This window comes from Opisthocomus hoazin, chromosome 22, assembly GCF_030867145.1.
Source record: "Opisthocomus hoazin isolate bOpiHoa1 chromosome 22, bOpiHoa1.hap1, whole genome shotgun sequence".
Classification (NCBI taxonomy): domain Eukaryota; kingdom Metazoa; phylum Chordata; class Aves; order Opisthocomiformes; family Opisthocomidae; genus Opisthocomus; species Opisthocomus hoazin.
The window spans coordinates 10,376,044-10,403,432 of record NC_134435.1 but is presented as its reverse complement, the minus strand read 5'-3'; the positions used below and the strand labels follow the sequence as shown (position 1 = coordinate 10,403,432).

At 66.1% G+C, this 27,389-nt stretch overlaps 5 protein-coding genes across 9 annotated transcripts; 2 read left to right on the top strand and 3 right to left on the bottom strand.

Moving 5' to 3' along the window:
• On the bottom strand, positions 1-2,681 carry B4GALT7 (beta-1,4-galactosyltransferase 7). 2 transcript variants are annotated; one of them, XM_075441555.1, is made up of 7 exons: positions 2,631-2,681; positions 2,178-2,537; positions 1,300-1,525; positions 943-1,026; positions 672-776; positions 451-494; positions 1-318 (listed from the first exon to the last, which is right to left on the bottom strand). In XM_075441555.1, exons 1-7 carry the CDS (start codon positions 2,675-2,677, stop codon positions 246-248), a joined length of 939 nt encoding a protein of 312 aa, XP_075297670.1. In that variant the 5' UTR covers positions 2,678-2,681; the 3' UTR covers positions 1-245. The 2 variants fall into 2 exon arrangements, with proteins under 2 accessions (XP_075297670.1, XP_075297669.1); XM_075441554.1 differs by having other exon boundaries at positions 1-494.
• A 595-nt stretch (positions 2,682-3,276) lies between these two features.
• LMAN2 (lectin, mannose binding 2) lies at positions 3,277-6,583 on the bottom strand. The gene is made up of 8 exons (XM_075441799.1): positions 6,434-6,583; positions 6,239-6,357; positions 6,028-6,145; positions 5,682-5,761; positions 4,389-4,550; positions 4,100-4,214; positions 3,663-3,782; positions 3,277-3,541 (listed from the first exon to the last, which is right to left on the bottom strand). Exons 1-8 carry the CDS (start codon positions 6,573-6,575, stop codon positions 3,381-3,383), a joined length of 1,017 nt encoding a protein of 338 aa, XP_075297914.1. The 5' UTR covers positions 6,576-6,583; the 3' UTR covers positions 3,277-3,380.
• Positions 6,584-7,976: 1,393 nt separating this feature from the next.
• LOC104326351 (ADP-ribosylation factor-like protein 3) lies at positions 7,977-10,171 on the bottom strand. 3 transcript variants are annotated; one of them, XM_075441668.1, is made up of 6 exons: positions 10,004-10,171; positions 9,497-9,697; positions 9,292-9,408; positions 9,074-9,124; positions 8,120-8,305; positions 7,977-8,024 (listed from the first exon to the last, which is right to left on the bottom strand). In XM_075441668.1, the coding sequence occupies exons 1-6, from the start codon at positions 10,169-10,171 to the stop codon at positions 7,977-7,979; spliced, it is 771 nt and encodes a 256-aa protein (XP_075297783.1). The 3 variants fall into 3 exon arrangements, with proteins under 3 accessions (XP_075297783.1, XP_075297784.1, XP_075297785.1); XM_075441669.1 differs by having other exon boundaries at positions 9,497-9,667; positions 10,004-10,021; XM_075441670.1 differs by having other exon boundaries at positions 9,497-9,640; positions 10,004-10,021.
• Positions 10,172-12,293: 2,122 nt separating this feature from the next.
• On the top strand, positions 12,294-20,719 carry RGS14 (regulator of G protein signaling 14). 2 transcript variants are annotated; one of them, XM_075441798.1, is made up of 15 exons: positions 12,294-12,407; positions 14,007-14,028; positions 15,243-15,397; positions 15,513-15,605; positions 16,143-16,286; positions 16,442-16,591; positions 16,793-16,913; positions 17,005-17,126; positions 17,203-17,406; positions 17,512-17,588; positions 17,761-17,887; positions 18,234-18,315; positions 18,506-18,564; positions 18,777-18,891; positions 19,127-20,719. In XM_075441798.1, the coding sequence occupies exons 1-15, from the start codon at positions 12,363-12,365 to the stop codon at positions 19,360-19,362; spliced, it is 1,752 nt and encodes a 583-aa protein (XP_075297913.1). In that variant the 5' UTR covers positions 12,294-12,362; the 3' UTR covers positions 19,363-20,719. The 2 variants fall into 2 exon arrangements, with proteins under 2 accessions (XP_075297913.1, XP_075297911.1); XM_075441796.1 differs by having other exon boundaries at positions 17,002-17,126.
• A 1,827-nt stretch (positions 20,720-22,546) lies between these two features.
• On the top strand, positions 22,547-26,674 carry SLC34A1 (solute carrier family 34 member 1). Its single transcript, XM_075441654.1, has 12 exons — positions 22,547-22,649; positions 22,760-22,942; positions 23,397-23,525; positions 23,601-23,744; positions 23,854-23,965; positions 24,053-24,248; positions 24,584-24,679; positions 24,795-24,894; positions 25,092-25,259; positions 25,638-25,754; positions 25,900-26,024; positions 26,120-26,674. The coding sequence occupies exons 1-12, from the start codon at positions 22,547-22,549 to the stop codon at positions 26,672-26,674; spliced, it is 2,028 nt and encodes a 675-aa protein (XP_075297769.1).
• The last annotated feature ends 715 nt before the right edge of the window (positions 26,675-27,389 follow it).

Genomic DNA, 27,389 nt, shown 5'->3' with positions numbered 1-27,389 from the left:
TGTGGCCCAGGGCATTCACAGCTCACAGGTGCCCTGATAGTTCTTTATTGTCCTCTGAGCTGGGTGGCAGCTCAGCCATGTCCAGCGCAGGAAAACTGTCCCTGCACCTGTCCTGGGAGGGAGCACCAGCATCCACAGCGACGCCACAGAGTCCCACTCTCAGCCTCTTCTGTTGGTCCCAGCAAAGCCCGGGTCTCGGTCTTTTCTGTCCCTCTGCGTCTCACCAGCACCACCATGTTCGTCCACTACAAAAATCCTGCCTGCTCCCAGCAGCCTGGCGACAGCCCCGGCGTCTTGGCACAAGCACCGTGCACACGACTGGCACATGGGAGACAGGCTCAGCTGAACGTGCACCAAGGCGTCTCGCTTGTGTCACAGTCCAGCAAGATATTGAGGACGGTGCAAGGGGCTCCTGCCACACTCAGAGCTGTCCGTGACTCGATTTGGTACCTCACATTGTTCAGGCCTCCCTCCCGATCCACCTTGAACTGTTCCTGAGGAAGAGAAAGACCATTCAGCCCACGCTGGCTTCCCGTGGAGGGGAAAGCACCCAGTGCCTGGGGAGGGAGCACCGAGCTGGCAGGGGAGCACGTGAGCAAGGAGGGCTCAGAGCACGTGGTGATCACAGCCCAAATTTCCCGCGGTTCCCCTCGAACACACTGAGGTCTCACCTGCTTCTGCGCAGCAATGCGCTTCTGGTCTCTCTTCCTCCACGCTGGGTCGTGCAGGTGCTGGAAAGTCTCGTATCCAGTCGTGATTCCAGAGGGACGGCGAACCTGGAAGGAGAGCAAAGCTACTGGAAAAACTACTGGAAAACCTGCTGTGCCTACTACTGGAATGGGGAGCACAGAAGGGCTGACCTGGGTGGCTACAGCCAGGGGCCAGGTGGGGAGACAAGGAGATGGACAATCTCAAGCTAGAAGGCCACAGAGCACCCATTACCTGGAGACCGGCTCCTTTGATGCGTCGATAAAACTCGTCGTCCTCCCGTCCCCAGCCCCAGAAGCGGTTGGACATGCCGTTGCACTGAAATGAGATGGGCACTGTACCGGCCGAGGCCTGGTCCGGCACAACTCCACGTGCCACAAAGGAGCAGACACCAGCATCACACGCCCTGAGCACCAGCGCAGCCTTCCCTTTCCCGCCCCGCACCAGTTCAGGCAGCAGGCTCTGTCCCCGAACCATTCTGACTCCTTTCCCCCCTTCCCAAGCGTAGAGCACAAAATGTACAACTGCTCACCAAGACAATGTCATAGCCCCTGCCCCAAACCGGCCGGGATGTCCCACCTGCACGCTCACCATCTCATAGTGCTGCTTGGTGAGCAGCAGGATGCCGCCCACGTAGGTCTTATAGTGGTAGAGCGGGTGCAGCTCCGGGGATGCCACGTGGAAGGGTCCTGCCTCCGGGAAGCCGTAGTCCAGCTGCTCGTTGAGAGGCAGGAGATCGACGTCATGCATCGCGATGTAGTCGGTGTCGTTGCCGCTCTCCAGGAAGCCCACGTTGATCAGGGATGCCCTGTTAAACCTGCCACGGGACTGGGGACTCTCAGCGCCACACGCAGCAGCCCCCAATCCCTTCACATCCCTCTCTCATGCTCCTCAACGCGTAATGTTCGACTGGTCCCCAAAAGGGGACACACACGAACGCGGTCTTCCCCGCCTTCACAGCGCCAGGTGCCACGGCTGCCCGTCCTGAAACCGCACCCCTGCTTCTCCCTCCGCAGGCAGCACACGGAGCCCGGCGGCGACGCGCAGGGGTCTGGCCACCGCCGACCCGAAGTGGCTACCGCAACCCCCGTCCTGCCCGAGGCCGGCTGGGGAGCTCCACGGCGCTCGCCAGGGCCGGAGGTTGGTACGGAACAGGGGTGAGCAACCGCGTTTCCAACCACCCTGCAGTGTTTCTTTGCATTTCAGCATCCCCAGATGTTTGTGGCCATGGCCCTGCAACATGGGGGAGAAAGCTGAAACACCTGGGAGTAGGTAATTCTCTTCTCCCTTAGGAAGAGAAGCGAAAAACCACTTTGTCCTTCTATAAACCCTAGAGCTTGTAAATGCGGGGAGGGCATCACGCCCCAGCCCCGACTCCCCGTTGTCCAGGCCCCGGGCTGCTCCAGAGGCGAGCGGGAGACCCCCTCAGCGCTCGGAGCAGGGCTCGCCGCGGCCAGGGCTGACGCTACCTGAAGTGATCCACCTGGTTGAGGACGAAGATGCGATGGCGGATCCTCTTCTTGCTCAGGAAGCGGTGCATGTAGGGCACGAAGGCCAGCAGCTCCTCGAAGCGCTCCCGGAACGGGACGAGCAGCGCCAGGCGGTGGGGACCCCACGACGGCTCGTCCCCCGCCACCGGCGGGAGCGGGGCCTGGGGTGGGCAGGGCTGGCGGGGACCCCCCGGGCTCTGCCCGCCGCCGGGGAGCGGGCCCTCGCCCGAGCAGCTGAGCTGGAGCCAGAGCAGCGAGGCGAAGCCCAGCAGCAGCGCCAGGAAGAAGAGCGGGAAGACGGAGAAGCGGCCGGGCAGCAGGCCCAGCAGCGGCGGGGACCTGCGGGACAGCACGGGGTCAGCGCCCGGCGGGCACCGGGGACGCGAACCGGGTACGAGAACGGGGGACCGGGACCCCCCCCCCCCCGCTCACCCGCCGCCGCGCAGGCGGAGCGCGGCCCTGCGGCGGGCCGGGCCCATGGCGCTCGCCCGGCCCCGCCGCCGCCGCGGGACACGCTGGCTGCGGCCCCCCCCCCCCCCCGGAAACGCGGCCCGGCCCCGCCGCTCCGTTCCGCCCCGCTCGCTTCCGCCCGCCCGGGGGGGGCGGGCCGGGGGCGGGCCCGGGCCAGCGGGGACGCACACCCCCCCCCTACCCCGCACGGCCTCCCCTCCCCCGGGCACCGCGCCGGAAACCTCCGCGGCAGCGGCGCATCCGGGGAACCCCCCCTGGGGACATCCCCGCCGGGGGCAACCCCACAAGGGACCGGCCCCCAACCCCACAACACCTCCCCCAGCAGAGGCCCCCTGTCCTCCCCCCCAGACAGAGCCAGAGCCGCAGCCGGTGTCAGTCCTTTAATGCCCCACTCGCAGCCCCCCCACATTCACACCCCCCCCCCTCGCCTCAGGTCCCGGCTGGGGCAGGGGAGCACCCCAAAAACGGGGGGAGCGATGTCCGGTCTCCTGCTCCTCAGCCCGGGGGCAAGGGGGGGCCTCCGTGTGAGGTGGGGGTCCCAGCAGCAATCACCCCCCAGGGTCCAATGGGCCCGACGCCGGGCAGGGGTTACAGCCAGACAGACAGATAAGAAAATACTTCTGATATTTCTCAGAAACAGCTTTTAGAAACCACAGTTTTTACAGCTCCCCATAGGAAAGACGGGTCGGGGCCCAGGCCCCCGGTCCTGCGCTAGTAGAAACGCTTGTTCCGCTCCTGGCGTTTCTGGAAGACGACGGCTCCCACCACCGCACAGACGATGATGCCCAGCAGCGCGCAGAGCAGGAGCAGGAACACCTTCCAGCCCGTCAGAGGCCCGCTCCGGAAGTTCCCCGTCGGGTCATCCACGTTGTCTGCAAGGACACGAGCAGCTACGGAGACCGACGCAGCCGCAGCTCCCGCAGGGAGGCCTTTCAAGAGTCCACCCCCACGTCCCCGTCCTCCGCCGATGGCTTCTGAAGGCCCGAGGCTCACCTTTAGGCGACTTCAGGAGGCTGACGCTCGGCTCAATCTTGGTCCAGTCAATGGTCTCATCTTCTGCAGGGTGCTCCACCATGAGCTGGAACAGCTTCATCGAGATGATGTCGTGATTGTCTAGGGAACAACCATCAGTGCCAAACACCGTCAGAAGCTCCGGGAGATGTCCACGCGCTCAGAGCATCCCCGGGACCGTGCTCTGCCAGGTCCAGCTCTCCTTCCCTCTCAAGCCACCCTTACACCCCAGGTATCAAACTGCAATTTCAGATGTTCCTCAGTTTTTAGGTGCCTCCATTCTCAGGCCACAGCTCCCTACCCAACAGGATTTCAAGATTCTCACAATTCAGGGAGAAGCAGCCATCAAAGCCGTACGATGCACCCGTAGCATTAGCTCCCGGGCTCCAAGCACGCCTGCAAGCAAAGCCTCCCCTCACCAGACAAATCTCCAGTGCCAGCGGAAGCACCGAAGAAGTAGCCGGTTGGCAGCTGCACCCCTGCGATGTCAATGCAGTTCTTCCATTCGTTCTTGTCTTCCACGTCGGTCATCACCTGCAAGACCAGGAGAACATCGCACCACGGACACCCGCCGCCACCCCGCAGCTCTTCAGGAGCCGGAGGCACAGGAAAGGTGGGTGGTGGGGCTTGGAAAACCATCTCCGGGCCTGACACAGCAACCCCTGCCCCATCTTAACAGGCGAGACACCCTCCTCCGCCACAGCTCACCGTCAGGCGGCCTCGGGAGTACCGAATTGCCAGGAAAGTGTCGTGGTTCTGGTTCCTCAGGTCGGCGGTGCACCCCGCCAGCTCCGTCCAGCGCCCGTCCTTGCTGTGGTCGTACGTCAGGGAGCCGTTGTTCACCATCGCAGAGATATAGGGGAACACGCGCTGCAGGGAGGAGAGCGCTGCTGCTGCCAGGCTGCAGGAGCCTGCGAGACCGAGAGCCACCTTCCCCTGCCTGGTCAGAACCTCAGCAAGAGCGGGAGCTCCGCCAGGCGCAGCAACAACAGCTCTGCTGCGCAGTCGGGTAGGGAGGGCAGAACGATGACACCAAGGCTCATTTTCTACATAAAGCTGCTGCTAAACGGAGTGAGAGCTTGTTCTGGCTAAAGCCGAGCTGCCATTTCTGACCTTCTGCATCAAGATCCTCCCCTGAGCCCACAGCACAGCGCATGGCTGGGGCAACGAGACCACCCCAGACTTGCAGAGCGAGCACCAGACCGGGTAAGAAGTGTCAGAACAGAGCACAGGACTCAGAATGGGTAGAAATCTCACACGAGCAGCATGACCACGCTCATGGCTTTGTCGTCAAGAGGATTACTTACTCCAGAAGAGTAAACACGGGAGGCAAGAACTCACCTCCCAGTGAGCATCAAACCAGAGGGGGATGGGGTCATGGCCAGGTGCTTTGTGACTTAGGTGACACGTTTTTGGCACAACAGATCTGACACGCACAGTTACGTTTTCCTACTGTGCCGTAATGAGATCCACAGACATGGGGCAGGAGAGAAGAAAAGGACCAACAGTCTCCACAGGAGCCATGATCTGTATTTCGGCCACGGGGAATTCTGGAGCAAAAAGCTGGGAGTTTCTATTTCAGAGATACCCGGGTTGCAAACAGAGAGCAAGGCCAGAAACAACACGGAATGAGCAACCAAACCACAGAGAAGCTCAGGAAATGGCGCTCAGGATGAATTTCCTCTAACTTTACTTATTAGCTCTTTACTTGTATAATGCTGAATTCAACCAGCTACAGCTCTGTGGCACCCTCTCATGCAGATGGGGAAAGGCCTTGGAAACATCCGTGTCAGTCAACAGCAGCAGAAGGCAGAACAAAGACCTCCTCATCTCTGTTAACGCACATTCAAACTCTTCCCTTTCCCAGCTCCCAGGACGGGAAGAGCAGCGCACTCTCACATAAGGAGAGACTTTTCCGTGGTCCGGGCATGAAGCACTCGGAGCACGAAGCCGCGAGGAAACAGCCTCGTCAGTGCTGAACGAGCTCCCTGAACCACTCACCTCTGTCGCTTCATCGTTGGGGTACGTATCAAGGAAAATAGCCAGTCCGTGAAAGTTGTCCTTGCTGCCAAAGACAGGACCTGGAACAGGGCACAGCATTGGGAACAGAAGGCTGTCAGACAGAATTTGTGCTCCTTTCTATCGAAAAGAGCTGCGAGAGCTGCTTACTGCCAGGCAGATGACTGAGGGCAGAACGTGCACACACCACCCCACTCCAGTGAAGCCAGAGCGAGGGGAACTCAAACGCCCTCCCTGGCGAGAACCCTGCCAGGCCAGGGGCAGCTCCCTGGCTGCCTGCGAGCGCTGAGGAGGCCTCGGCCCGGCAGCCCCCGGCTGCACCCCGTACCTGGCACCAGGCGCTCCTGCGTGTACCACAGCGCCAGGCCGTCCCCGTGCAGGTTCTTCTTGCCGGCTCCGTGGATCTTGAAGTGGACGTGGAGCTCCCAGTCCTTGAGGAAGCAGGGCTGTGCGGAGAGACGGCCCAGCGGCCTCAGGGCAAGAGCCGGGAGAGGCGCTGGGGCCGCCCCGGGCCCCGCCGCCCCCCGCCGCCATCTCACCACGCGATTCCAGATGGAGCCCTCCCGGCTGCCCTCGTCGGGCGTCAGGCGGACGTACTGGCTGGTAACCATGGTGCTGCCCTGGAAGTCCCACAGCGGCATCGCGGCGGAGCCCGCGCCTGCAACGGGGCAGAGAGAGCGCGGCTCAGCCCGGGCCGCCACGGGGCCTCCGGCCCGGCCCGGCCCCGCGCTCACCCTGATACGGCTTCATCAGCGAGTGCTCCCGCTTCAGGTGCTCGCTGTTGCCGTCCGTGAGCTCGGCGGACGCCGGGCGCGGCCCGGCCCCCGCCAACAGCAGCGCCGCGGCCGCCAGCAGCCCGCCCGCACCCGCCGCCATCCTCCGCTTCCGCCTTCCGGCGCGCTGCTCCCGCTCCCGGCCCCGCCCACGAACGGCAGCCCGTGCCGCCAATCAGAAGCCCACACACCACCGCGTTCCCCGTCTCTGCGGGCAAGCCTCACTCCTGCCCGCCTATGGCGGGGAAGGGGGCGGGGCCAGGGCGCCGCGCGGCTCCCGCCGTGCTTTGGGCGGGCGGGGGGGGGAGGAGCTGCAGAGCGCCCCCCGGCGTGCACTGCGCGGGCGCGGCGGCGTGGGGCACGCCGGGAGCTGTAGTCCGCTCTCCCTCCTCGTGCCGGTCACGTGCGCGGCTCGCGCCTCCCACGGGACACGTGACCCGCTCGGGCGGCGCGGGCGCGGCGGTCCTCGGCAGTCTGTCGCCATGGCAACGCCGCGCAAGATGGCGCCAGGTCTTGGGGGCGGGGCGCGGCCCCGGGAACGGCCCCAGGCCGGCGCCGCGCAGGCCTCCCCGAGGCGCAGAGCGGCGGGGCGGGGGGCAGCGCTGCCCCAGCTCCGCGGGATGGACTCGCCGAGGCGGCACGGAGGTCACGGGCGGCTTTATTGAGGGCCGCGGGGCCACCTGTCTGCAGGCAGGGCCGCAGCTGGGGCCTGGCGCAGCGGGAGCCCCCAGCCCCGCTGCGGCGGGTCTCCCACCCGTCCCGGTGCCGCGGGCGCTCGGCCAGGGCGGCTGCGGTGGCTGAGGAGTTGCATCTTCCAGCCCCCGGGATGGGCGTCTTCACCGGGGCGGCAGAAGCCCCACTGTGGCGGTGTGTAGGGCAGCGTGCTTCCAAGTGCAACCAAGGGTGTCACCAACGCTGGTGACTGCCCGGCCAGGTCCCCTCTGTGTCTCTGTGCTTGTCCCGGGTCCTGTGCATGCCTGGGGGCTCCTGGGGCCGGTGAAGGACGCTGAGCCGAGGCCTTGGCAACGCCGCTGCCGTGGCTGGGGCAGCACCAGCCGCACCCTGCGCGAGCCAAGGGGAAGGCGCGCCGTTCGGGTGGCTGCACGTGCCGTGTCTGTGGGCACGGCCGCGGCTGTGGTGGGGTGCCCAGCGTGACCAGGGCAGTTTGTGCGTTGCAGCAGCCTCTGCAGGGTGTGCTGGCAGCATGGGTGGACCGGTCCTGAGTGAGTTCTTGTTCTAGAGGCATGCGGGCCCTTGATACAACAGCACATGTGCTTGCCTCCAACAGCACGGGGGCTGCAGGAGGGTGGGGGGGTACGAGGAGCCCAGGAGGCAGGGAGAGGGGAAGCCGACTGATGAGTGAAAGCCTGGGTGGGAAGCCCATCCGAGCCCGGCAGCCCAAGGCTCAGGGCCCAGCCGAGGCCTCGGGGGCAGTCCAGGGAACAAGGGGGTTGGCCACAGCTTAGGGACCTGCAGCTCAGTCCAGGCTGGTGCTTCGCAGCTCTCACTTCTTCCTGTTCATGATCTGGCTGGAAATCCAGTTCATCCCATCCTGGAGGGAAGAGACACCCGTCAGCGCAGCCCCAATAGCGCTGAGGTCCTTGGGTCCTCTCCCACCTCTGCAGAGCCCACAGCCCGCATCTCTACCTGCACTCCTTCCCCAGACAAGGCTGAGCAGGCCTGGATCTGCCATTCCCGGTCCCGGTAGGTGTGGAGGCTCAGCCCTTCTGCAATTTCGGCTGTGGGTGCTGCAGTCACTAGGTCCTGCTTGTTGGCAAACACCAGCAGTGGGACCCCCGTGAGGGACTCCTCCTCGGTGAGCTCTGCCAGCTCCTGCCAAGAGAGACCCATCTCCCCGGGCTGCCGCTCGCTGCTGCCCCCCTACATGGAGCTGCCGGGCCGCTTGCCTGTGCTGCCCGGGGCGGGCTGGGGCACCACAGTCCCCCGAAGCACCTCAGTCCCCTCTCTCTGGTGCTCTTATTGCAGCCAAAGAAGCCGTGAGGTCTCGACATCCCAAGGGAGAGACGCACCCCTGAGGGTCCACCTGCCCTGAAGAGAGCCCAGGAGCCGCACACGGTACTGCCTGAGGGCTGAAGCACTCCCGCACCGAGAGCCTTGGGCAAAGGGCAGCTACAGGAGGCTGCTGCCAGCCCTGTGCTGTCTGGCACACCCACGCCGCCGTCTGGTGCCGGTACAGCCAAGACTGACACTCAGAGTCTCACCTTCCCCTCTCCAGCTTTGTTCCCATGGTTTGTGACTCTGAATTCGCTACTCGTAAATCTTTGCTTGGTCGTATGGCTCACCTGGCGCTGGGGAGGTGGGAGGAGGGCTGGTGACAGAGGGATCGCTGTCACCAGGGGCAGGTGTACTGCGGCGGGTACCCCTGGGGCATCACACCTTGGTGCAGGGGGAGCAGGGTGGGGTGACTCTGCGTGCTGAGACCCTGATCATGAGCCCTTCCCCCATAGCTCTGAGGACGGCTTGGCCCCCACAGCGGTGCTGCTCCACCGTGGAGAGCAGCCTTGCTCCCTGCTCCAGTCCTCAGAGAGCTGGTGCCAGCCGGGTCCGAGCCCCAGCCACCCCCCACCGGACCCCTCATACCTGCCCCGTCTCCTCGAAACGCTTCTGGTCTGCACTGTCAATGACATAAATCTGCCGTGGGGACGAAAGGGGCAGTCAGTGTCTCCTCCTCGCCCGGCTGCACAGCCTTCTGCCTTCTGCGGGGACCTCAGGGCTCTCCTGGGGTACGGGCCCCTGCACAGAGGCCACGGCTCTCCACGCGCGGGGCGGCGGGGGGCTGCGGCGGCCGCTCCACTCACCAGCAGGTCAGTGCTGCCCAGGTACTTTCTCCAGTATGGGCGGATGGAGCGCTGCCCCCCGATATCCCAGACGTTCAGCTTGAAGCCGTGCGAGTGGACGCTCTTTATGTTGAAGCCCTGCGTGGGGACGCAAACCCCAGTATCACCCAAGGGGAGGGCAGGACCTGCCACCCTCCCACCGCCCGTGTTCCCCAGCAGCGCCTACCTGGGTGGGCGTGATGCTGCTGACCTCCTCGGACGCCAGGCGTTTCAGCAGCGTGGTCTTCCCCGCGTTGTCCAGCCCCAGCAGGACAATGCGGAGCTCCTGCTCCGGGGAGCCCCTCAGCTTCTGGATGACGGAGAGCAGCCCCTGCGGGCACGGGGGGCTGGGGGAGCCCTGCGGGGCGCCGGGTTGCTGCAGAGCACCCTTGTTTTGGAGGGGGAAGCTGTGGGCTGTGGGTACCCTGTGTCTGTGGCCTGCGTGCACACCAGGGCTTGGCTTCCAAGGTGTCCAGGCTCAGGGTGGCCCTGTGGCAGATCTGCCCAACCGTGGTCCCCCCCCGGGTGCGCTGTCCCTGCCCTGGGAGCCCCACCAGCTCCTGGGTGTGCTGGGGGGGCCAAGCCCGGGGTACAGCCCTGGTCCCACTCTGCCGGGCTGTTTGGCACCGCAGCCGGGAGCTGGTGCGGGGACACCCACCCCGGCACGGGCGGAATGTCACCAGGCCCCGCTTACCTTCTGCACATCACCCATGGCCTGGGAGTCACTCCGTCCCGCAGCACGCCTGCGGAGCTGCCGCGGGCTTGTCCCCGGGGCCTGCCGGCGGCTGCGTGACTGGCACGCACCCCATCCCTGCGGGAGGAAGAGGATTACGGGCTCCAGAATTAGCGGCCGTTTCTCCATTTACCCACAGCATTAAATAATGCCGTCGGCAAATCCCCCAGCCAGCTGTCGCCCCGCCGCCGCCTGCCCCCGGGACAAAGCGGGTCCCGCCGGGCTGCGGCACTGGGGCACAGGGCGTCCCTCTCCCCACGGGGCCGGGCTCCGGCTGGGGATGGCAGCGCAGCCATGGGAGGAGGTGTCACCGCGGGCGTCACCGCAGGCAGAGCATGGCGGTGGGATGGAGCCATGCGGCCAGTGCGTGATCCCGGGAGAGACGCTGCAGCTCCGAAGGGAGCCGCTGCCTGCTGCCGAGGCAGGGCACAGGGACAGCCACGTCCCGCTGCGCAGGGCTGGCACGGCCTCCCGTGCGAGGGACGATGCCTCAGCACACGTCCCAAGCGGGGTGAGGTGACACCAGCATCCACGAGCTGCCCCTCGAGGGGCGACAGCAGGTCCTGCTGAGCACGCCCAGCGCGAGCTGCTCAAGGCCACGTCAGCCGCTGCCCCGGCTCCCCGCTGCCGTCCGAGGGAACCCACCGAGCCCTGGAGCAGGCGAGGGCTGGGCTGTCAGCAGCCCGAGGTTGGGGGCGGCACGGGACGGGGGTCCAGAGGGGCACAGGCACCTTCCCCAGCCCGGGTGGGGTGAGGGGCTCGTTCGTTCGCCATTTGGATAAAGTATGTTAATTAAGCAATGTCTTTGATTCTTGCATGCTGCAGTTCGGTCCTCGGATCAGGTTTCCTAGCAGAGAGGTTATCCTTGTGGTGAGGACCGTGAGTCACACACTCTTGGTGAGACATTTTTATTTATAACTCCTGTTGCAAAGCCAAGCTAAACAACACAGCTACGCTCTGACGAAGGGAAGGAGAGAAGCGCGATTGCCCCCCGCCTCACTGCTGCTCCGTGCTGCGGCGGGGGGCCGAGGGGCAGCAGCAGGAGCCGCCCTCCACTACCCCCTGCCCGCAGACCCTGCCCGGGCTGCGGCTGCTAATGCCACGCTGCTTTTGTGCATGTTCACTGTGGGAACACTTCATTTTTCTCTGCATAGATCTGCACCCAACTTAATGTTAGGGTTCTGCTTTTGATAGGTTAATCACCCACCTTACGTCCCCGTTATTAGCATTTCCTTGAGTGGGTTGCCATGGTGCTCTGTGGTTTATCCTGTAACTGTTAGTTACTTATATTTCCTAACAAATATCCTAAAATATCCTCAGTGGGTTTGTGGTTGCTGATGAACATGGAACCCTGACCTTAGGAGATGGGCGAAACTGCTTAGGCATCAGTTTGGTGACTCCAAGCTGCACGTCCACTGCTCCCGGCTGCCAGGCTCTGCCGGCACCCATGGCACGGCCTGCACTCCCCCCATGCTGGCCGCTAAGGCCACCCCCAGACCCAGCGCTGGGTGACGGGGGCGAGTGGCACCAGGCTGGTGGAGGGGTGCGTGGGGTGTGCTGAAGCCCCCTGCCCCTGGCCCCCCCATCCCTGGTGTGATGGGATGCCCAGGAGGAGCTCCCTCAGGCTGCCCAGGCTGCGGGGAGCGGGGGCGATGGGGTGGTGGCCCGGAGGTAGCCCAGGCCGTGCTGGCGATGGGGACTGAGTGGGATGGCAATGGGGACTGGGGTGGCGACAGGGATGGGAACAGGGGTGGGGCAGGGATGGGGTGTAGATGTGAATGGGAACAGCGATGCAGATGGAGATGGGGGCAGGGATGGGGATGCGGATGGAGACGGGGATGAGGATGGGGATGGAGATGTGGATGGAAGCGAGGACAGGAATGGGGATGGGGACAGGGATGGGGATGGAGACAGGGATGAGGATGGGGATGGAGGTGTCGATGGAAGCGGGGACAGGAATGGGGATGCAGATGGGGACGGGGTCAGGGATGGGGATGGGAACAGGGGGGAGGCTGGGGCCGGGATGCGGGGATGCTCCCTGCCCAGCGCCGGGGCCGGTGCCCACCGCGGCGGGGCCGGTAGCGGCGGCGCGGGGCGGGCGGGCGGCTCGGCTCCCCCCGCTGCGGTCTCGGTTCCCATGGCGACACTTCCTGTGGCAGCCGAAAGCGGTAGTGCCGGGGAGCGCCGGGCCGGGCCGGGCCGGGCCGGGAGAGCCGCGCCGTGCCCTGCCGAGCCGGGCCGCGCCGCGCCGCGCCGCCGGCCGGGGATGCTGCGGGGCCGCGGGCCGCGCCGGTAGCGCGCTGGGCCGGGGGTGCCAGGCATGCAGGGCAAGGCCAAGCTGCTGCTGGTCCACAATGGCCGCATGGTGAGTCCCGTCCCTCGGGGCGGCCCCGCCCGGCGGCACCGTGTGGGCACGGGTACCGGGCGGGCAGGGGGGTGTGGGTCTGGGTACCGGGCAGGCAGGGGGGTGTGTGGGGCGGGTACCGGGCAGGCAGGGGGGTGTGGGTCTGGGTACCGGGCAGGCAGGGGGGTGTGGGACCGGGTACCGGACAGGCAGGGGAGTGTGGGACCGGGTACCGGGCAGGCAGGGGGGTGTGGGACTGGGTACCAGGCAGGCAGAGGGTGTGGGACGGGGCAGTGAGCAGGCAGGGGCTGTGTGGAGCGGATACCAGGCAGGCAGAGGCTGTGGGGCCGGGTACCGGGCAGGCAGGGGGATGTGGGGTGGGTAACAGGCAGGCAGGGGTCTGTGCAGCTGGGTGCTGGGCAGTCAGTGGTGTGTGGGGCTTGGGTATCCAAAGCAGGCAGAGATGTAGAGGGGTATTAGGGCAGGCAGCAGTATATGGGGCTGGGTAGCAGGCAGGCAGGGACATACGGGGCTGGGGTGATGAGCAGGCAGGGTTTGTGAGTCTGAGACAGTGATACCAGCGGGAATGCACGGCAAGTGGGGTAGTGGGCAAGCAGTGACATATGGGGATGGGGTAACAGGAGTCAGTAGTGCTGAGGGGTACTGGGTGGCACAGGCAGGGCAGAGCTATGTGGGTAGCAGGGATGGAGGGGGAAGAGCAAGGAGCTGGCAAAGTAGGGGTATGTGGGGCTGCAGCAATGGGCAGGCAGGGCTGGGATGTGTGGGGCTGGGGTAAGGGGCATGGCAGCAGCATGTGGGGTGGGGTAGTGGGGCTGGGGTATGCGGGGCTGCGCTGGGGAAAGGCAGAGGGTGTGCAGGAAAGGCTGGGGTGTGTGGGGCTGGCAGGGTGGGGGGCACTGCCCGGCCAGATCAAAGGCACCACTTCAGTGGGCCCCAGGCGGGTGAGGAGAGGCAGCGCCGTGCTGGGGGTGCTTGGCTGGGCTTTGCGAAGGCTCTGCCCATCTCCCTGCTTGCTGTGGGTCCCGGGGTACCACATCGCGGCAAGTTTCTGGGGTGGCGAGGGCAATGCTGCAGGGCACCATGTCCTGCTGTGCCTTGGACCTGATCCCCGTGTTCAGGCATCTGCCCTCCAGTAGCCCCAGGTCCCAAGGAAGGAGGCAGCAGGCAGTTTGCCTGCCTAGGGCTGTGGTTGTCCTTCCTTCCCTCCCCTCCTCCCCTCCTCTTCCTGTGCCGGGGAGGCTGCTTCTCTCCTCCCCGGGCAGTGGTGGCAGGGTACATCTGATAGCATCTGCCCTTTCTCAGTTGCTGGCCTGGCCCCAGAGCAGTAGATGCACTGGAGGTGGGAGAAAAGCTGCACACCCCTTGTGACCTCCCCCCCTACCCACTGCCCCTGGGCTGGGAGCCCCATGTCCTGCCTCTGCCGTGGGGCAGCCGTCCTGGTTGCAGCTAACACCAGAGCGGTGTTTGCCGGCAGCCCACGTCCCTTGCTCTCGGGTTCAGACTGGGCTTGCGCCCACGCTGCCGCCTGTCCGAGTACCGCTCCACCGGGCTGGCAGACGCCGTGTGCCCCCTCTCACCTCTCTTCTCTCCACCCCGCAGGGCCCGGCTGTGTCGGATGGAGGTAAGGCTGCTCTTTGCTCTGGGACAGGAGGCCAGCGTCATCTTCAGGGGAGGGGGAAGCTGGCAGCCAGCCTGGTGCCAGGGGTGAGGAGCCAGCAGAGAGCCAGGTCCTGTGTCAGCACAGGCTGTGCCGTGGGCGGGTGCACGGCCAGGCCCCCGCAGTGCCGGGCTGAGCCCTGTGCCAGGGGCTTGCCATCCCTCCTGCACAGCCCCGTTGTGCCTGTCCCTCCCTTCTGACTGCTCAGCTGGCACCCTTGGGTGCTGGGGGCAGTGGCAAGTGGAACCCAAGTACCAGCCAGCCCCGTGCTCCCTGATGGTCAGTCTGTCTGACTGTCCCTCTCTCTCACTGTACGCTGGATGTCTCAGCTGGCCCATTCACCCATGTCGGCCCCGCTGCAGGATCCTTCCAGCATGGGGTGCCAGGGGCTGCTGCTCCCACCTGCATGCACAGGGTGTGTGCAGTTACCCCGTGTTTTGGACAGGAGGAGAAGGGCAGGGAGCCCGGCAAAGCAGCAGCCTGCTGCCTCCTCTGTTCCCACCGGCTTTGCCAGGAGAGCCCTGCTGCTTGCATACCCCTACCTGCTCTTGCTAATGACCCCCTGCTCCCAGTTGCTCACCAGCCAAACCAGTTCAAAAGCTGGGATTGCCCCTGGGAACTTCCGTCTTTTTGACGGTGGGATTCCATTTGAATGCACCTTGGGTTTCCCTGAGAGAGGGTTTCCCCAGGGCTGGGAGAGGGGGATGACACTTTCTGTGCCCTCCTCTCGCTGAGTTTATTCCTTGTCATGGCTAGAGGAATGGAGAAGGTGAGTTCAGGCACCTCTACCCATCCTGGGAGCTTCCCTCTGTGCCGTGTGCCCCCTGTGTCCCCCTCCACCCCGCTTTCCCTCCCAGGCTGGGTGCCTTCCCCACGGATCGGATCGGCTTTGTTCCCCCGGGAGATGAGTCACAGGTGGAGTCACGGTGACAGCCCAGCAAGGGGAGGACAGCCAGTGCTGGCAGGGAGGGCTGTCGCACTGGAAGGTGCCGGCTGTGGTATCACACGATCTGCCGAGGATGCTGCTGTGGTGCTCCTCACATTCCCTACCGGAGGGCTCGCTGGCTCCCCTTGGGATGGGGTGGATGAGCTCGCTGCTGATAGAAGGGGCTGCCGGCAACAGGGAGCAATGCTGGGGGATGCCCAGGCCGCTGGAACTGACCCTTTTTCTCTCTCAGAGTTAAATGCCTCCAGGGCCCGTGGCAGCAACCACAGCGTGAACAGCCTGCCGGGACCGTCAGCCACGTGCGGCTCCACACAAGGGTCTGTGGTCAGCTGGGCCGAATCCTTCGAGACACTGCTGCAGGACCGCGTGGCTGTCACCTACTTCACTGTGAGTGCCACAGCCTAGACCTCAGCCCTTGGTACCGGCGGCTCCTGGTCATCAGCAACAGAGCCGTCCCACAGCCGCGGTGCCATCCAGGCCAGCAGCTCTCTCTGCCCCACAGGAGTTCCTCAAGAAGGAGTTCAGTGCTGAAAACGTCTACTTCTGGCAGGCATGTGAGCGCTTCCAGCAGATCCCGGCCAGCGACACGCAGCAGGTACCAGCCTCCGCACTGCCACGGCGCTGCTGAGCCTGGGTCACGCAGCTGCTGGGAGGGGTGTGGGCAGAGGTGGAGATGACTGTCGTGCCTGCGTGTCCCAGGGACCTAGCAGACCCCTGTTCTGGGAGGCTGAGCAGGCTGGGCTCTCTTATGGGTGGGACAAGGAGGTGGATGCGATGTGGATCTGAAAAGGGCACAGCCCATGGAGCAGGTGGAGAATGCTGCTGGGAGGACAAGAGACCAAGGGCAGAGAGCTAGACGGGGGCTGGTGGGGACAGAGCCACGCAGCTGGGGGGGCAGTTCCAACCTCGGGCTGTACCTCCGTGGAGATCCCGGATTGTTGTGCCCAGAGCTTGGCACTGGGTGGGAGCGGCTGGCTCTGATGCCCGTCCTGGTGTGCAGGTGCCGAGCCGGACGCAGGGAGGACTTGGCCTCTCAGGGCTCGGGTGGCTCTGCAGGGTGAGCCAGGGGCTCTGCGCAGGGTAACAGTGAGGAGGGGGCTCCTGGTCCCAGCCTGACCCCCTGCTCTCCCAGCTGGCCCAGGAGGCACGGCGGATCTACGATGAGTTCCTCTCCAGCCACTCGGTCAGCCCTGTGAACATTGACAAGCAGGCCTGGATTGGGGAGGACATGCTGGCCACCCCCTCCCCAGACATGTTTCGCGTCCAGCAGCTCCAGGTACGAGCAGCACTCGTGTTCCACCTCACCCATGGGACTGGGGCTGCGGGACCACCCCACACATCACCCAGCGTTGCTGCTGTCACTGTGGGGCAGTGGCTGGAGCAAGCTGTAGGTGGGCAGGGGTCTTAAGCACACGCGTCCTCCCTTTGCAGATCTTTAACCTGATGAAGTTTGACAGCTACACGCGCTTCGTGAAATCCCCACTCTACCAGGCCTGCCTGCGGGCAGAGAGCCAGGGACAGCCCCTGCCCGACCTGCGGCCTCACTCCCGCAGCAGCAGCCCCCCGCCTGACCTCAGCAAGGTGAGGGGGTGGGAAGGGGGGCAGGGACCTATCCCTTGGCCTGACAAAACAGTGCTGGGTCCTTCCCCGCTGGGTCCTTCCCTGCTGCTCAGAGCAAACCCAGCCCCAGGCTGAGGACGGACAAGGGGTTTGGGGGACCGGGGAAAGGGTAGGGGCAGCCTTGGATGTCCCCGCGCTGAGATGCTTCTCTGTTCACCCCAGAAGACGAAGCTGAAGCTGGGCAAGTCCCTGCCGCTGGGCGTGGAGACAGCGGGCAGTGGTGCCACCCGCAGCCCCCGCCGGTCCTTCAGGAAGGGAGAGCGGCGGGAGCCCTCCTGGGCAGGTAAGTGCTGTTCCGAGCAGGGTAGAGGGGCTGCGCTGACCCCGAAGGGAGCCCACGGTCCCCACCACCGTCCCTTGGTCTGTCCTAGAAGGGGGAGAAGGCAGTGGGAGCTCCATGCTGTGGCGGGAGTCCCAGGGTTCGCTCAACTCCTCGGCCAGCCTGGACCTGGGCTTCCTATCCTCGGCCAGCACAGCTGCCAGCCCTTGGACGGAGGTGAGTCGTCGCTGCGCCGGCCCCATGGCATCCCGCTGTCAGCGGCCAGGCTCATCCCACCGCATCCCTCCTGCAGAGCCATCGGAAGAGCCTGGGGGGCAGCGAGGCAGAGCTGTCGGCCAAGCCCATGAAGTACTGCTGCGTGTACCTGCCTGACGGCACGGCCTCGCTGGCCTCCGTCCGGCCTGGCCACTCCATCCGCGACATGCTGGCGGGGATATGCGAGAAGCGCGGCTTCAGCCTCCCCGACATCAAGGTCTACCTGGTGGGGAACGAGCAGGTAGGGCAGGCAGCGGGGAGAGGGGGCTCCTGCCAGCCGGACTGTCCCCCGGCCGGGACCACGTGTCACTCTGCTTGCTCTCTCCTGATGGTTTGGCTCTTGCAGAAAGCGCTGGTGCTGGACCAGGAGTGCTCCGTGTTGGCAGACCAGGAGGTGAAGCTGGAGAACAGGATAAGCTTCGAGTGAGTGGGAGCCTTGGGGCTGACGCTGCGGCACACGTGTATGGCCCGTGTCACACACGGCACCCTGATCTCCCCACAGGGCCCTGCACCCAACACCACGAGGGGTCCCAAGCACCCCGGCTCAGCCCCTGCCTGTGCTTGGCTGCAGACAGCCTCTTCTCCCCCTTTGCAGGCTGGAAATCTCCTCCCTCAGCAAGACCATCCGCATCACAGCGAAGTCAACCAAGCGCATCCGGGAAGCGCTGCAGCCCGTGCTGGGGAAGTACGGCGTGCGCATGGAGCTGGCGCTGCTGCGGCGGGTGAGGGCTTGCGCCTCGGTGGGCACAGCCCAGCCTCCTGCGGCCGGGATGCTGCCAGGGCGGGGGGGAGGCCGGGTCTGGGGCTCGGGTCAGGGGCTGCTGGCAGTGCCCAGGTGGTGGGGAGCAGCGGTCCGTGCCGGCAGCAGCCTGTGGGCTCATGGAGAGTCACCGGTATTTCAGAAGGGCCGTGGGAGCCCGCCGTGGGCCAGGAGGGACTGGTGGGTGTCCTCTGCACTGTGCAGGCTGTGACCTGGCAGGGTCTGGCCGGGGAGCTGACAGCTCCTCAGCCTGGCTGCCTTTGGCGTGCTGCAGCAAGCGTGGCATTGCCTGGCTCTTCCCGTTACAGCAAGGCGAGCCAGCCGCCCTGGACCTGGAGAAGCTGGTCAGCACAGTGGCTGCTCAGAAACTCGTCCTGGAAACACCAGCAGGTAAAGTGTCCTCCCTGCCAAGCCATGCCCTCCCTCCCCAGGCCGTGTCGCCCCCCACTGAGTGCTCACACGGCCAGGCTGCCTTCTGCTGGCCGTGGCTCCTGCTCCTTGGGATGAGCTCCATCCTGTCGGGGTGGGCTAGGACCGGGGCACTGGCACCGGCCGCTGAGCATCACTCCTTGCCTTGCAGACATGCGGGTGACGGAGAGTGCCGAGGCTGCAGCTGCCCCCTCCCAGCTCCGGAGCGAGGTGAGCTCAAGACCCCGCTGCCCTGGTTGGAGATGTCCCCACGGCTGCTGCCGCGGTCAGTGAGGAAGCTGTGCCCTGCACGACCCTGGCACACACTGTGGGGCTGGGCAGCGGGTGCCGAGGCAGGAGCCAGGCTGTGGGAGGGCGATGGGGACGTGGGCTGGGGAGCACTGCCTCCTTGCCCCGTCACTGAGGCCTGGCCCTCATCGCAGGAGGGGAGCCCGACAGGAGCAGAGCCGGATGCGCTGTGGGAGATGCCCTCTTCCTTCTCACGGCCCCGGTCTTCAGCTGCCATGAACCTGAACCGCCGCACGTATGACCTGGAAGGTGAGACCTGGTGTGTCTGAAACCTGAGGGGCTGGGGCAAAATGCAGGGTGAGGGATGCAGGGCCCGTGGTCTTCTGGGGATGGGTGCAGGGTCCCATGGGTGCTGGAGCAGGGAGAAGGTGCAGGTTCTGTGCCTGAGACATGTTCAGGGTCACGTCAGGTGGAGAGGGTAGCTGAGGCATTAGGACAGCAGCCCGCGTGCTGGGCTTAGGTGCATGACCTGCATTTTCCCCAGGGCTGGTGGAGCTGCTGAACCGTGCCCAGAGCTGCCGGGCCAATGACCAGCGTGGGCTGCTCTCCAAGGAGGACCTGGTCCTGCCTGACTTCCTCCAGCTCCCTGGGCAGAACGACAGCGCCTGCGAGGGGTCGGATCAGCCCTGTGCCCCTCACCCAGGCTGCGAAGGAAACGGCCATCCTCAGCCCACAGAGCCCATACCAGCTCAGCCTCCGGTCGACCACGAGCTCCGATGAGTCCTGCTGCACGTCTGCACGCAGTGCGTGGTACCCCCGGGCCATGCTGGCGTTCAACACAGGGCCCAGCCGGCCCCTGCCCTGCACCGCCGACACTGCCCGGACCGCAGTTTCGTCCATGTCCTGTCCCAAACTGCCGTGTCGTGTCGCTGTGAGTGGTTGAGCTGCTGCCATGCCCCTCGGTGGGGTCACATCCTGGTGCACGTCAAGGGAGTCCTGTACATAGTCTGAGCCCCTGCTGCAAAGCACTCTGCAGCATCCCACGCATGCCTGGCACTGTCCTGCCCAGTGACTCTGCCTGGGGCAGAGCTGCCGCCCCGGCAAATCCTGCCTGTACTGGGCTGGAACAGCCCCATGAACTGTGCGGGTGGGGAAGGCACCCTTCCAACCGAAGGGTGTGCGGGATAGAGAGGGTGGGTGAGGTGGCGAGGCCGGCTCCAGCCCCGAACCCTGGTGCTGTGGGCAGGCAGGGTCAGGAGAATGCGTTTCCCGAGCTGAGGGCTGGATCTGGTCCCTAACCCTGCAGGAACAGGGGTTCCCCCGTTGTCGATGTGCGGAGTCTACCCATCCCGGGGAGGGTGAGCATGGCCCTGCTGGCCTGTGCCCGGGGCAGGTTGTTCCCGTCTGCATCGTGTGAGCGTGGCTGGGCCTGATCCTGCCACCATAACGCTGCCGTTGTGGAGCAGAGCACCTGGTTCCTGCCCTGGGCAGACAGAGGCAGAGCCAGCAGGTCGTGCCGAAGAAGACTTCCTCCTCCCTGGGGAGACCCTGCGTGGGCAGCTGCTGAAGCGGCCCGCAGGAGCAGGTCCCCGTAGACCCCTGTGTGTGGGGCTGTGGGTGCCCGGCCCTCGGGGACAGGCCTGCCTGGTGCCAGAGGAACGCGGCACCCTGGGGTGCTGAGCATCTCAGCCTGCTGTGCGGGTACCCAGCGCCTGCGCGGCCTGGCTTCCCTGCCGGCAGCGGCGCTGGGCAGTAACCTTCAGCCTGGCTCTGCCAGACGTGGCTGTGCCCTGTGGGTCCCCATCCCGGGCAGCCCCATGTCCCCAGAGGTCCCAGACCCACTCTGCTACAGAGACAGCCCCCCGACAGCAGCCAGGAGATCCCTCCATCGTCCGTCTATGCCAGGGCCCTTCGTGGCTGTGCCCTGGGTCACTGCTCCGTCACTGCTGCCCAGCCAGAGGCAGAGGGGTGGCCCAGGGCAGCTCACCCAGGGACAGGGGTCATGGCCACCCAGCCCCACGCTGTCGCGGCTGATTGCAGCCCCGGTCAGAGCCCCCATGTGTCTCCGTGGTGCTGCTCAGTCCCATCTGTGGTGTGAAACCGGGGGAAATAAAGAGCATTGCCTGGAAGCGCGTCCCTCTCCTTCCTCTGCCGCCGAGGCCAGACAGCGCTTTTCCCGGCAGCAATGTCCCCAGTGCCCCTGCACCCCACGGAGCCCCCCCAGGGCCAGTGCTCGGCTCCGGTGCCACCCTGCCTGGCAGCAAGGGGCAGTGCCAGGAGCTTGTTTTCCCGGCACCGCTGATGGTGTAGGGGAAGCTACGGGACCGGCACGGCCAAGGACTTCAGCCCCGACCCTGTCAATGAGTGATAGCCAGAGCTGCCAGGGCCTCACCGGGTTAATGATTGTGGGGGCAGCTGGCCAAGAGCCCCCGGGCATGGGCCAAGTGTGGGCACCGGCCTCCTGCCCGCTGCAGCCTGGCACGGGGCTCTGTGGGTGCCGCTGGCCGCGCCCCTGGCCAGAAGGGTCCCCAGGCCCTGCGGAGACAGACATCGTCCCCTGCTGTGGCACCTCCCAGGCATTCAGCTCCATCCGTCTGTGACTCGGCAGAGGCTCAGTGATGCTCCAGCAGTGGCAGGGATGTCCCCAGGTTGTTCCCAAGCACCCTGAGGTACCAGAGGGATCTCCCCTTGGTCCCTCCATGCCATCGCAGCTGGCTTGTCCGTGGTGATGGGCCCTGGGAGTGTCCGATCCCGGAGAAACAGGGACATTGCTGCCACGCCGCCCCTCCATGCCCACTGCCCGCAGGCACTGAGGCTGGAGGGGCCTTTGCCCCTGGCTGTCCCCTGGGCAGATGTGGACGAGCTGGCTGGACACCTCGCAGATGGATGGAAACTTGGCCGGAGGTGTGTAAACAGCAGGTAATGATAAACAGCATCGAGGAGGTGGTGACGGCAACGCTGGCTTCGCTCCGCTCCTGCCCACTCTGTCATCGCACGTGCTGGGAAGGTGCGGGCTCTGCCCTACGCAGCCCTCGCAGCGCTGGCGGCCGCTCTGTGCTGAGCCGCTGGCACGGGTTGAGCCGGGCCGCGTGCCACCATCACCACCAGCGACAGGAGACAGGGACCGTGCCGGCGCTGACGTAACCCACCGCCAACGCCCTGCCGGCGAGGACGGCGAGTGCCCTGGGCAGAGCCGGGGCCCTCACGGACGATGCTCAGATGGCTCTGAGGATGGTGGATGTGTGCGTGGCCTCACCTCCGGCTTGGGACACCCCGGCAGCACCAGCACCAAGCCCTTCTCCTCCTCCTCATCCTCTTGTGCAGAGGATGAAGGACCCAGCACCAAGTGATGGAGAGCTGAGGCTGCTCCAGCATCGCCCCTCGGGCCCTGGGCTCCAGCACTGCCCTGGTTTCACGCCCCACCCCACCGGCTGCCGCTCACCCAGGGGCGATGTGGAGCCTCGGGCGGGCGAGGCAGGGTGTGCCGGCAGCACGGTACCCCCGGGGCGCGTGCTCCAGCCCGCCCCAGGGCCACGGCTGACGCGGGATGCTGCGGGGTTACCCATTAACTGCAGGAATTTCTGGGGAGGAGGTGAGCAGCGAGCGGAGGCGAGGGGCAATGCCGGGCTCCTTAGACTTTGCTCTTGGTGAGCGTATAAAGGGCCGTGGTGCCCCGCGGGCTGCTTGGCTGGAGGGACGCGTGGATGTGGCATGTGGGCTTGGTGCCGCCCTGAGCGCCCGGCCAGCCCCAGGTGAGCAGGGCCCTGGGCGGGAGGCGGCTGCCCGCCCTTGCAGGACCTTGCTGGGGTGGCGCGGCGGCAGCCGGTGGCCCAGGGGACCATCGGGTGATGAGATGGGCCTCCTCGGCGGTGCCAGCACTGCGGGGGTTCTGGGGGCCGGTGGCGGTCGGCATGGCACAGCCGTGGTGACGCCCGGCCGCCTCCGCTCAGCCTCAGCAGGAGCGATGCTGCCGTACCGGAGGGAGAGCCCGGCCCTGCCCCGCTGCCCGGTGCGGGGAGGAAGGGTGGTGCACGGGCCCCCTTTCGCCTACTGCCCCAGCCCCCAAGGTAGGTGCCCCCCGCCCTCCTCCTCCTCCTCTCCCCCACCCTGCCCGGCTCTCCTCTGCAGGGGGTCCCCGCGAGGACGGTGCCGTAACGCGGGTGCCCCCTCTCCCCAGCTCTGCACCGGCTGCCGGGTGCCCACGCCTGCCCCTTCGCCGTCGGCGCGGTGCCCTGCCCTGACCATGGCTTCCCGTGCCCCGGCTCCCCGGGGCGCCTGGGCGAGGGCAGGGAGCGGTACGAGCTGGAGGCGCTGCCCTGGCAGGGGCCCCACCTGGGCTTGGAGGAGCTGCAGAAGCCAGGTGAGACCCCCAGGCAGTGCACCCCAAGGCACGATGCACCCAGGCTGGGGAACACCCTGGAGACGAGCCGGAGGCACCCAGGGGGGCCACGGGATGCCAGGAGAGCCCAGGCTTTGCCCGCAGGACTGGCAGCAATTCCCCCCCACTGCCCCGCTGTGCCAGTCCTCGCGCTGGCACCTTGGCCGGACCCCCAGTGTGGTGGGCTGCCTGCCAGCAGGGGAGACCCTCAGCTCCCCGGGGTCCCAGGGGCAGAGCTGAGGGGCGACTGGGGCAGTTGGTACGAGGTGCTTCAGGGTGGGAGGATGTGGAGGGGACCTAGGGAGTGGTGGCACAGCTGGGGACACACAAGCCCCATCCCACCAGGGGCTCAGAAGGCTGGCGCGGGGCTGCGGGAGCTCGGGGAGCCAGGGCCAGGTCGCAGCCGGCGTTTAACACTCTCTCTTGTCTTGCGCAGAGCTGGGGTGCTGGGCCAGGGTCCAGTCCATCTGTGTCTCCCTTCTCAAGGTGCCTCTGATGTTCGGGTTCCTGTACCTCTTCGTGTGCTCTCTGGACGTGCTCAGCTCTGCCTTCCAGCTGGCCGGAGGTAGGGTGGCAGGGGCACCAAGGTGGCTGGTGGCACCCACGACGCTGGTACCCTGCCGCTCACGCTCTCTCATAGGCAAGGTGGCCGGGGACATCTTCAAGGACAACGCCATCCTCTCCAACCCAGTGGCTGGGTTGGTGGTGGGCATCCTGGTGACAGTGCTGGTGCAGAGCTCCTCCACCTCCACCTCCATCATCGTCAGCATGGTCTCCTCGGGGCGTGAGTGCGCCAGTGGGGAGATCTGGGACCTGAGGCTGGGGGATGGGGTGGCTGGACAGGGTCACCCCGAGCTGGGCGATGCAGGGCTAGAGGGTCTTTCTGTCCCCAGTGCTGGAGGTGCGCTCGGCCATCCCCATCATTATGGGCTCCAACATCGGCACCTCTGTCACCAACACCATCGTGGCCCTCATGCAGGCTGGCGACCGCAGTGAGTTCAAACGGTGAGAGCCGGTCGGGGCAGAGGGGGTTGGGGAGGCTGGGGGACGCTCCCTGGGGGCCACTCCATGCCAGCGGGCTCCTCCGCGCAGGGCCTTCGCCGGTGCCACGGTGCATGACTGCTTCAACTGGCTGTCGGTGCTGGTCCTGCTGCCGCTGGAGGTGGTGAGCGGGTACCTGCACCACGTCACCCGCCTGGTTGTAGCCACCTTCAACATCCGCAGTGGGAAGGATGCCCCTGACCTGCTGAAGATCATCACGGAGCCCTTCACTAAGCTCATCATCCAGGTCTCCTCAGCCACGCTGTCCCCAGGCTGGTGGTGGTTCCCCAGCATTGCTGTCCCCCATGCTGGTGGTGATGTCCCCAGCTCTGGTGTCCCTTTGATGGTGGTCATGCCCCAGTGTCTCTAGGCTGGCAGCAGTGTCCCCAGGCTGGTGGTGGTCCCCCAGCATTGCTGTCCCTGTGCTGGTGGTGATGTCCCCAGCGCTGGTGTCCCTTTGATGGTGGTCGTGTCCAAGTGTCCTCAGGCTGGCAGTGGTGTCCCCGATTCCAGCAAAGATGTCCCCGAGCCAAGAGTGCAGTCAGCCTCCAAGGGCCCTCTCCATTGTGCGTGTTGTTGCAGCTGGACAAGTCGGTGATCACGGGCATCGCCACAGGGGATGAGAGCCTGCGCAACCGGAGCCTCATCCGTGTCTGGTGTGGCCCTGCGCCCCCACAGGTGAGGGGCCCATGGCCCTGCTTGGGCCACCAAACGATCCTACAGAGGGTGGGTGATGGACAGGGACTGGCTGAGGATGCTGTGGAGCCAGCTGCAGCCCACCGTCTCCCTGCAGACAGCCGCCATGGGGCTTGGGTCCTCCCTGAACTGCACGGCCCCTGGCCACTGCAGTACTAAGGGCATCGAGAGCCTCCACAACGTCACCAGGCAGAAGTGTGAGTGGGTGCAGGGGCTTGGGCAGGGCTGGGGAGGTGCAGGTGGGGCTTTTTGTGGGATGGAGGGGTGCTGGACATGCAGCTGGAGCCTTGATGTTGGGGCTGGGGTCCAGGTGTGGGACTGTCTGGGGGATGGGCAGGTTTGTGAGCAGGGCTGGGCTGGCCCCAGCCCCTCACCCAGCCATGCTGTGGGACAGGCGAGCACCTCTTCACCGACACGCCGCTGCCCGACCTGGCCGTGGGGCTGGTGCTGCTGGCCGGGTCCCTCGTCGTGCTCTGCATGTGCCTCATCCTCCTGGTCAAAATCCTCAACTCCCTGCTCAAGGGGCAGGTGGCCAAAGCCATCCAGAAGGTCATCAACACTGGTGAGTGGGACAGGGACCGCCATGGGTGAGTGGGATGGGACTTTGCCTGCTCCATGGCCACCCAGCCCCACCTGCCACACTCAGACCCATCCCTGGCTGCCCCTAACCCCCATCCCTGCCTGGACCCCCGTGTCCCCTGCCTGCCCCGGATCCCCACTCTGCTTATGGCTGTCATGGCCTCCTCGTGTGCACATCTTGGCCTTCCCCAACCATCCCGGCCACCGGGCACCAGGCTGGCCCCACACCCACAGCCTGACCCCGTACACAGAGCCCGGCCCCACAGCCCCCTCCCCAGCACCATGTAGGAGCTCCGGGCTTCTCCCAGCTGATGTGTCCATGCTTGTGTCCATGCCCGTGCCCATGGCCATGCAATGGCAGACCTCCCGCACCCGCTCAGCTGGCTCACTGGGTACTTCGCCATGGTGGTGGGCGCTGGGATGACCTTCGTGGTGCAGAGCAGCTCTGTTTTCACCTCGGCCATCACACCCTTGATCGGTGAGTCCCAGCCAGACCTGATCCCCCCGTGACGGCCTGTGGGCGCTGAGGCTTGGAGGGGCAGGAGGAGCCGTGCCTCCCTGGGAGAGCATGGGGACAGCACTGGTGAGGAGCGATGGGACGGGATGGGGTGCCTCTCCCGCAGGCCTGGGGGTGATCAGCATAGAGCGTGCCTACCCGCTGACCCTGGGCTCCAACATCGGCACCACCACCACCGCCATCCTGGCCGCCCTGGCCAGCCCAGGGGACAAGCTGGCCAGCTCCTTCCAGGTACGGGCCTGGGGCCACGGCTGGGCGGGGGGGGAGCACCGGGCGAGACTGGGGAAGCTGGCGTGCCTGGCCTAACAGGGGTGCCATCCCTGCAGATTGCCCTCTGCCACTTCTTCTTCAACATCTCCGGCATCCTGCTGTGGTACCCGCTGCCCTTCACCCGCCTGCCCATCCGCATGGCCAAGGCGCTGGGCGAGCGCACGGCCAAGTACCGCTGGTTCGCCGTGCTGTACCTCCTCGTCTGCTTCCTCCTGCTGCCCTCCCTCGTCTTCGGCATCTCCATGGCGGGCTGGCAGGCGCTGGTGGGGGTGGGCGCACCCTTCCTCAGCCTCCTCTTCTTCGTGGGGCTGGTGAACGCGCTGCAGGCGCGCAGCCCCGGCCGCCTGCCCAAATGGCTGCAGACCTGGGACTTCCTCCCCGCCTGGATGCACTCGCTGCAGCCCCTCGACCGGCTCATCACCCGCGCCACGCTCTGCTGCACCGACCGCTGCCGCAGCCCCGAGGGCTGGGAGGAGCGCGAGGGCCCCCCCCGCGACAAGGCCAGGCTGGGGCTGGACAACCCCGCGCTCTCCTACCCCGAGGAGGTGCCCAGCGCTGCCGCCCGGGTGGGCTCCCCTCGCCTGCCCCTGCATGGTGCCACCCGCCTCTAGCCGGCCCCAGAAGCCTGGGCCACCCGGTTTCTGCCTTCCCTGCTCAGCTGGTGTCTAATAAACGCCAGGCGCCCCGGCTCTGTGTCTCCTTGGCTCTCCTGTCTCTGCAAACCCTGCCAGAGCTGCAGCCGGAGCCGCGGTGCCAGCCGCCCGCCAGCCGCCCCCACGTCGGCTGGGCAGCCGGCGAGGTGCCGCCGTGCTGCCGGGCTGGGGCTCAGCCGGAGGTGGACTCGGCACGGTCACACAGTGCCCCTGCCCCGCCGGGTACCCCGATGCCCACGCAGGAGCCCACCCGCCATGGTGACCCTGGCAAGAGACCTTTAAGCGCTGGCCAGAACCGCTTCTCCCACTGCCCACGGATGCTTGGGCTCCTGCCAGTGATATCCGCCTGTCCCTCCCTCCCTCCTTCCTGCCTGCCCTCCATTCGGGCTGGGACCAGCGGAGCCGTGGAACCTGCTCCAGGGCTCCCGGCACTGCTGTCGCCCCGCGTGCCTGCCCGGGCAGCCCCCAGCCCGGAACGACCTGACTGGGTCAGAACGGGAGCGGTGGCAGCCGCGACGCCCCGCCAGAACCCCAGCGATGCCGGAGCTGTGCCATGACACGCAGCGGGGCCAGTGAGCGGGGCACGTGGCGGCAGGCAGCCCCATGGGGCTTCGTCCGCCTGAGCGGCCAGGCCAGCATGGAGCCAGCCGGCGCCCTCCCCAACAGCCCCGGT

Excerpts from the sequence above, each read along its gene's own strand:
- LMAN2 (XM_075441799.1), bottom strand. The coding sequence starts at position 6,575 with ATGGCGGCGGGTGCGGGCGGGCTGCTGGCGGCCGCGGCGCTGCTGTTG. Across the intron at positions 6,146-6,238 it reads GCTCCATCTGGAATCGCGTG|CCCTGCTTCCTCAAGGACTG; the intron begins GTGAGATGGCGG and ends CTCTCCGCACAG. Across the intron at positions 4,551-5,681 it reads CCAACGATGAAGCGACAGAG|CGCGTGTTCCCCTATATCTC; the intron begins GTGAGTGGTTCA and ends TCCTCCCTGCAG.
- SLC34A1 (XM_075441654.1), top strand. The coding sequence starts at position 22,547 with ATGCTGCCGTACCGGAGGGAGAGCCCGGCCCTGCCCCGCTGCCCGGTG. Across the intron at positions 23,745-23,853 it reads CAGCATGGTCTCCTCGGGGC|TGCTGGAGGTGCGCTCGGCC; the intron begins GTGAGTGCGCCA and ends TTCTGTCCCCAG. Across the intron at positions 23,966-24,052 it reads GACCGCAGTGAGTTCAAACG|GGCCTTCGCCGGTGCCACGG; the intron begins GTGAGAGCCGGT and ends TCCTCCGCGCAG.
- RGS14 (XM_075441796.1), top strand. The coding sequence starts at position 12,363 with ATGCAGGGCAAGGCCAAGCTGCTGCTGGTCCACAATGGCCGCATG. Across the intron at positions 16,287-16,441 it reads TTCGCGTCCAGCAGCTCCAG|ATCTTTAACCTGATGAAGTT; the intron begins GTACGAGCAGCA and ends CTCCCTTTGCAG. Across the intron at positions 17,888-18,233 it reads AGCTGGCGCTGCTGCGGCGG|CAAGGCGAGCCAGCCGCCCT; the intron begins GTGAGGGCTTGC and ends TTCCCGTTACAG.
- LOC104326351 (XM_075441668.1), bottom strand. The coding sequence starts at position 10,171 with ATGGAGAAACGGCCGCTAATTCTGGAGCCCGTAATCCTCTTCCTCCCG. Across the intron at positions 9,409-9,496 it reads GCAGCATCACGCCCACCCAG|GGCTTCAACATAAAGAGCGT; the intron begins GTAGGCGCTGCT and ends GTCCCCACGCAG. Across the intron at positions 9,125-9,291 it reads TGGGCAGCACTGACCTGCTG|ATTTATGTCATTGACAGTGC; the intron begins GTGAGTGGAGCG and ends TCCCCACGGCAG.
- B4GALT7 (XM_075441554.1), bottom strand. The coding sequence starts at position 2,677 with ATGGGCCCGGCCCGCCGCAGGGCCGCGCTCCGCCTGCGCGGCGGCGG. Across the intron at positions 1,027-1,299 it reads CCAAGCAGCACTATGAGATG|TGCAACGGCATGTCCAACCG; the intron begins GTGAGCGTGCAG and ends ATCTCATTTCAG. Across the intron at positions 495-671 it reads GCATTGCTGCGCAGAAGCAG|GAACAGTTCAAGGTGGATCG; the intron begins GTGAGACCTCAG and ends TCTCTTCCTCAG.